The sequence below is a fragment of the Macaca nemestrina genome, chromosome 1, assembly GCF_043159975.1.
Source record: "Macaca nemestrina isolate mMacNem1 chromosome 1, mMacNem.hap1, whole genome shotgun sequence".
NCBI lineage: Eukaryota > Metazoa > Chordata > Mammalia > Primates > Cercopithecidae > Macaca > Macaca nemestrina.
The window spans coordinates 166808253-166815590 of NC_092125.1; the positions used below are offsets into that span (position 1 = coordinate 166808253).

Genomic DNA, 7338 nt, shown 5'->3' on the forward strand with positions numbered 1-7338 from the left:
TTGGAATATTTTGAATACTTATTTTTCTTACTAGTTTGAGCCCCTTGGAGACATATATGTAAGTGTCTAGCGCAGTACTAGCACACAATGGGCATTCAGTGAATGCTGAATGACTATCTGAATGAACAAACACACAAGCAAAAGACATGGTTTCTAAGAAAGGGACAATAGATATTCAAGAAAGTATAATCAAGTGGCATGATCTTGGCTCGCTGCAACCTCTGCCTCCAGGGTTCAAGTGATTCTACTGCCTCAGCCTCCTCAGTAGCTGGGATTACAGGCGCCTACTACCACACCTGGCTAATTTTTGTACTTTTAGTAGAGACAGGGTTTCGCCATGGCTGGTCTCCAACTCCTGACCTCAGGTGATCTGCCCACCTCGGCTTCCCAAAGTGCTGGGATTACAGGCGTGAGCCACCATGCCCAGCCAATTTATTTCTTATTTCTAATGTTCCCTAAGGTAGCCTTTCTATTTACAAAAGATTATTCAGTTTACTTTGATTTTAAAAACTCATATTCAAATGATATAAGATTTACAAAAAATGAACAGTTCATCTTAAGTTGTTACATTTAGATTATATATTTTCTTATTCTCTTTTTAAGTCTAGCAGATTTTAATACATGCTAAGTGAGTTTTTGCGACTTAATTAAATTTTCTTAAAGATTTTAATTCTCATTTATAAATTTAATATATTGGACTTTTAAGTACTTCAATTTTCTTATGGACAAACAAGTCTCAGATACTTAAGGAATTCTTATTAATTTTGTAAATTAAAAATGTGATGAATACTATATTTTCTTAAATGTTCCAATGCTGTTTACAAATTGGTAAGATTTCAATCCATGATTGTAAGTCTAAATCAATTACCCAAATTACACATTTATATAAGAAGCAAATGTTTCTGTTAGACACTCCAATATGGCAACTTCTCATATACATAATGAATATTTAAAATATTAAAATTATATAAATTCCTTAATGCAGAAAATACTAAAGTTACCTGTTTGATTTGCTGCATCATTTTTGTGCACAATGTTTATTCTTCTCAGGGTAAAAAAGAATAACATTATAAGTAGTTTTGAAGACTATTTTCACAGCTAGCCAAGATGCATCTTGACTTAAGATTTTAGCCAGGGAATGAGGCCTGACACTGTGAACATATAAGGGGATTTACCTAACTACCTTAGCTGCCAGCCTGAGCCCTGTTTTACTGTTGATTTGTCAATGCTCCAATGCATTTGTCTCCCAGCCCATGTCTCCTAAAGTCTAGTTACACATTACCTAAGTCCTCCGTCATCTCACGGAAGTCTGCAACCCTTCCCATGTTGCTGGATCACTTGATTGACTTCAATTCATTGATTTACTGTATCATTAAATTCTAAATTATTACAGTTTTCCTGTTCAGTAGGATTACAACTTTTGTAGATGTTTAAATGCCATCTGATTAGATTAGATTATATCCTTATTTTATTTATTTATTTTTTTAAAGAAAAGGTCTCGCTCTGTTGCCCAGGCTGGAGTGCAGTGGCCTGATCTTGGCTCACTGCAGCCTCAAACTCCTGGGATCAAGCAATTGTCCCACCTCGGCCTCCCAAGTAGCTGGGACTACAGGTGCACACCACAATGCCTGGCTAATTTTTGTATATTTTGTAGAGATGGGGTTTTGCCATGTTATTCAGACTCATCTCGAACTCCTGGACTCAAGTGATTTGCCCGCCTAAGCCTCCTCAAATGCTGGGATTACAGGTGTGAGCCACCAGGCCTAGCCCAGATTTTATACATCTTTAGGGCTTTGTTCAACTCATGGGCAATGGTGTGAAAAACATGCTAATGAGAAAACAATGTTTATAGCAGCCTTGTTTGTACACTGACAAATTGAAAACAACCCAAATGATTATCAGTGGAAAACTGGTTAGATAAAATATGACATTTTCACATGTGTAACTACAATACAGAGATTTAAATGACCTATATCTTAATGTGTTAATATGACAAATTTTGAATAAATTTAAAAAACAGTGTTGAGTGATAAAAGCAAATTTCAACAAGGTAAGTACAATATGTTATATGCAAGTATTATTTTAAACACAAAAATAAAAACATATTCTTAGTAGACACATTTATAGTTGGTAAAAGTATAAAATATAGACTGGAATATAGAAGAAAAATGCTTCATTTTTGTGTTTGGATTTGAATTAGTTATGCTATCTTTTAATTTGAACAGTATGCTCTACAAGCAGAAAGCTAAGCTTAGAGAATCTGAACATTTTTGGCAAATCTGTGTGTGTGTGTGTGTGTGTGTGTGTGCGCGCGCGCGCCCATGCTATTTCAAGGCTGGTAAGAATAATTTTCTTAACAAATCAATTCCATATGTTAGTAAATAAATATAATTTTTGGATACAAGTATGTTTTTCATGTTTTTGGTCACTATATTTGAAAGGCTTTGGGTTATAGTTTTTGGGAGATTAAACAGCAACAAAAAACCATTAATTAGATTTTTTTTTTGTTACTTACAGCCAAATGTTAATGATATACCTTTTCTTTCTTAGCTTATGAGAATTATAGTCATAATAATAATTTGAAGTTCCAAAGTTGCTAATGTCAAAAACATTATTTCCTACCAAGATATCTTGTCAAGTAGCATTATGACCTATAATTTTTTCATTAATTTTAACCAAGAGTGAATCAGAGTTTTGGAAGCCTTATGATTTCATTCTATATGAAAGATGTGCACCAAATTTAGCATAAAGGCTACCCCTGGGACGTGAGGGAAAGGGAAGAACAGTTTTAGGAGGTATACAAAGGAAACTATGTTTTATCAGTGTCTTTCAGGACTAAAGTTAGTATCACTTTTTCTAATTGCTACTTTTAATATTTTTAACTTTTAATTTTTAAAATTTATTTTAATTTTTTGTACAGACAAGGACTTGTTAATGTTGCCCAGGCTGATCATAAACCCCTGGCCTCAAGTAATCCTCATATCTTTGCCTTCCAAAGCGCTGGCGTTAACAGGTGTGAGCCACCATGCCTGGCCCTCTGGAGGTTTTAAGTGACATGATTTCTGAAACTCTGGCCCCTTCCTGATGAGAGCAAGGACTAGAATATTTTTGTGGTAGGATATGGCCAAAGGTTCGCTCCAGCCCTGTCCTACTAGCTTAGGGTTCATGGTTAGTGGTAACACCAGCCTAATGTCTGGCATGAACAGGAGACTGGAATTCAAGGCTTGCAATTATAACTTTATGATGTAGCTAACTGTTGGCAGGAGTTACCACTGCATTAACATTCATGACTGGGGAAGCACCAGCTCTTCTACTGTCATGATGAGGATTGCTGGTGGTCTAAGTCTTGAGCTGTAGAGAATTATGGTATAAGCATTTGGGAGAAGTCAGTTTCAATGGTGAGTTACAGAAGCAACTCCTTTTCTGCAGGCAGCCTGTGGAGAATCCCTCCTGGATACTAATTTTACTATTATGGTTCATTATACAAGTGTTTACCATGTTTTTCTCTGTGTTCTTGCTGTTTGCATTTTTCCAAATTGAAGGAAAAATAAAAAGATAACTGAAATGTTCAAAAAAGAGTTTTAGAAACATGAATCTGTAATATATGTAAGAAATTAATGATGATAGACACTGAAGGCAGAAGAAATAAACTGTTGATTCATTTATTCAACAAGTATTAATATTTACTGAGTATTTACTATGTGATGGGGTTGGTTTTAGGAACTAAGGATACAACATTGAACAAATTTTTGTAGCTACCTCTTACATTTGCCCAAGTGAGAAACTGAAGTAGAAAGAGATGAGTTTGAGAAACATATTAAGGTTAGAATTGACGGACTTGGCAACTGATTTGGCGTGCAGGACTTTGAATGATGGGGAAGTGCCAAAGATAGCATAGTATAGGCTAAAAAATATGAACTGACTTATGTTACGTTATCTAAAGAGTTCAATGATTTTCTCAAGATTACATTTACTATGTGATAGAGAAACTCTTCTGCTTCCAGTTCCTATCTTTTCACTATACTGTCTTGCTTAAAAACTCACCTCCCATCTTTGATTTTCATCCTCTTATATATGATCATTTTACCCATTTTAGTACGAATATCAGTACCACTAAGTGAAAAATAACAAAACCCACATGGAAATTGAGAAGTTCTACTCTCTAAGTCAAGCATTAATAGATCAGGGAAGAACTTAAGATATCAGTAAGTTTAACCGGTACTTTATAAATGAGAAAGTTTAGGCTTAAGCATTAAGGCTAAATAGGAGCTGCCAAAATTTTCTTCTTACTGAATCTTTATAAAATTATTTATCAGAATTCATCAAAAGAGTCTTTCAGCCAGGCGCGGTGGCTCACACGTGTAATCCCAGCACTTTGGGAGGCCAAGGTGGGTGGATCACGAGGTCAGGAGATCGAGACCATCCTGGCTAACACAGTGAAACCCTATCTCTACTAAAAATACAAAAAGTTAGCCGGGCGCGGTGGCACGTGCCTGTAGTCCCAGCTACTTGGGAGGCTGAGGCAGGAGAATTGCTGGAACCCAGGAGGCGGAGATTACAGTGAGCCGAGATTGCGCCACTGCACTCCAGCCTGGCGACAGAGAAAGACTCTGTCTCAAAAAAAAGAGTCTTTCATGGAAAGAGTAGGTTTATACTAGGAAATAACCATTACTGTTTAAACTTACCTTTGCTTGTTTCCCTTTTACAATCTTATTGGATATGTGTATCACTAACTTATAAATTTTAAATGGCATTTTAAAGACTACTTTACCTTTTAATTTGCATTTTATTGCATTGTAATTGTGTGTCTCTTTTTTTTTTCAGGGAGATATAATAGATACTTTGCTTGGATCCAAGTCAAATCAACCAGCATAATTCATCATTCTTAATATTTTTCTTATAGTTGTTTTAAAAAAGGAATTGTTTAATATCCAATAATCTGTATTATGTACTGTACACCAGATTTTGATTTCAGAAAACAATATTTAATGTATAACTTCCACTTAATTTAAATTTAATGAACTTTTATTTCAGAGATATTTGATTAGTTTGTGATCTAAGAGTTATTCTTAAGAGTTTCAGTGGAATTTTCTTAATTTTTCTAAAGATATTACTACTATACTTCTTGATCATATTTTAAGTACATATGAGTACATGTACATTCTTATATAATGTCTAAATGAGTTAGAAAATTATTATACCTATAGAAGCGAAACTTGGAAATTATTAGAACCGCTTAAACTAAAATCTTTATAACACACAATTCTATTGACTTTTAAAGCTTCTGCTTTCCAGGCGCTGCTTTCTAGGCTGTGTTTTCCAGAGTTTATAATTACGTAGTTTTTAGTCTGATGAAAATAGTGGATTCTTGTACCTAACATTTTATCCTCTTAGAACTAAGAGACGAAGCTATAGAGCTTTGTTAGACTATTTGGCAAGCAAAATATATGACAGTAAATATCAGAATTTTGTTGTTTGGCCAGTGATTATCACATTCCCAATTCAGTAAGAAAAATTAATCTGGGACACAACAGGGTACTCTCCTCTGTTTGCCCAGAATCAGCTCTGGATTTTAAGCCCAGACTTCAGTGGACCCAGATAGAAAATAAAAAGTCTCTGATCTATAGGCCACATCAGGATGTTATTTTATGAAGAGTTCTAGAGCAAGGTTGTGAAAATCAGAGTGTAGATGGGGAGCAGTGACTCCTCCAAATATTCATTGCTAACAGGCTATTCTATGCAGTTTGTTTTAACAAATCCTGGGTTTAACTGAGACCACAGGACATTATGGGCTGTTCTATAAAGCATTCTACATGGAGAGGAGAGGATAGGGCATATGAAATTCACTAAACTCTCTGAAAAAAATAATATATATATTATAATAATATATATATACACACACATACACACACACACACACACACACACACACACATACACATATATATATATATATAAAACCAAGACTGGAATCAATACAACAGTGGGAACTACCTTTTACAAGTATCCATTGCTTCATAATCTCCATTTGTTTGGAGCCATCCTTTAAACAAAAGCAAGGCAAATTTTACATGGATTTAGAGGCTAGGTCAGGTTATAAGGATTATAAATTTTCCACTGGTATGTCATTGTGATTATCTTTGTTTTTGTCTCTCTGAAAGATTGGACTTTCCATAACACCTTGTGTAATAAAATAAAAACTTGATCTAATTGAAAAAAATGTGTTCCTTTTTATTATGTACTTTTGATCTTTACAAATTATTCATGTTTTCCCCATTGTTCTTCAAGACTCCATATAAAATAAAGCTATTCTTTTTGGATCCTGGGCAACTGATCCGAAAGCACTGAACCTATTTTATTCTACCCTTCTCACCCCTGCTTCTGCAGCCTTAAGTGATTTTCTCATAGTTATAGATCGGCATAAAATTTTTAGTCTAATATCTTTCCTCCTGGGGACTTCAGAAGGAATTATTTTGCTTGCTTTATAGACTGGCTTTGAATCTTTACTAGTAAACTCTGTTTACCACACATTTTTAAGAACTGGGTAAGAATTCTGCCCTGCCATTAGCCATCTTATGTTATCCTTACACACACACACACACACACACACACACACACACACACCCTAGTGTGCTGGTTAGGGATCTAAAGAGAGAGTGGTGACTGTGCTAACTTTGGGCTTCTATTTTGTGCTAGGTATTCATTACTTCATTTGATCATTTTCTAGCAGGCATCTCTCATATAGAACTTACATTATTGTTGTCTGATAGTAAATTGTTAGCTGCTCTTCCAGAAAAGAAAGATTGTATTCACTACTATATAATTGTGTATCATATTTAGTGTGTTCACTTGGTTCACCTCTATGTAGTTACATATAATTATAAGTGAGAAAATAGAACACTTAGTATTTGCCATTTTATCTCAGGAGGAGTCTCTCTAAAATAAAACATTGAATTTTACTGTGAATAGATTTAGTTATTAACATACTAATAATTATGCACATGAAAGTTCTTTACAGTTTGCCAAACAGTTTCACATCCATTTTCCCAGAATATCATCACAGCAATCCTATGAGACTAATGGGGCATATAGTTGTAATATTGTCATAATCTCTATTTTCCAGATGATATAATTAAGGCTTGAAGAGGTGATACAATATACCATGGACCATACAGCTTATAACTGGTCAGGCTTGAACTCAAATCCAAAGCTCTGACTAGTTCTTATTTTTCCATTATGGCACAATAAATGGTTGATGCCTTATATAGTTTGCTGAGGCCTCATACACCAAAATGCAAGTGTGTATAATCTATAATTAAGATTTTATCCGTAACTGAT

General features: G+C 34.7%; 1 protein-coding gene across 1 annotated transcript in view; it reads left to right on the plus strand.

Moving 5' to 3' along the window:
• DNAI4 (dynein axonemal intermediate chain 4) overlaps positions 1-6210 on the plus strand; it is a 106619-nt gene extending 100409 nt beyond the window's left edge. The window contains 1 exon segment of the mRNA XM_011770531.3: positions 4825-6210. Within this exon segment, the coding sequence (XP_011768833.1) occupies positions 4825-4875 (51 nt within the window). The 3' untranslated portion in view covers positions 4876-6210.
• Positions 6211-7338: the final 1128 nt, after the last annotated feature.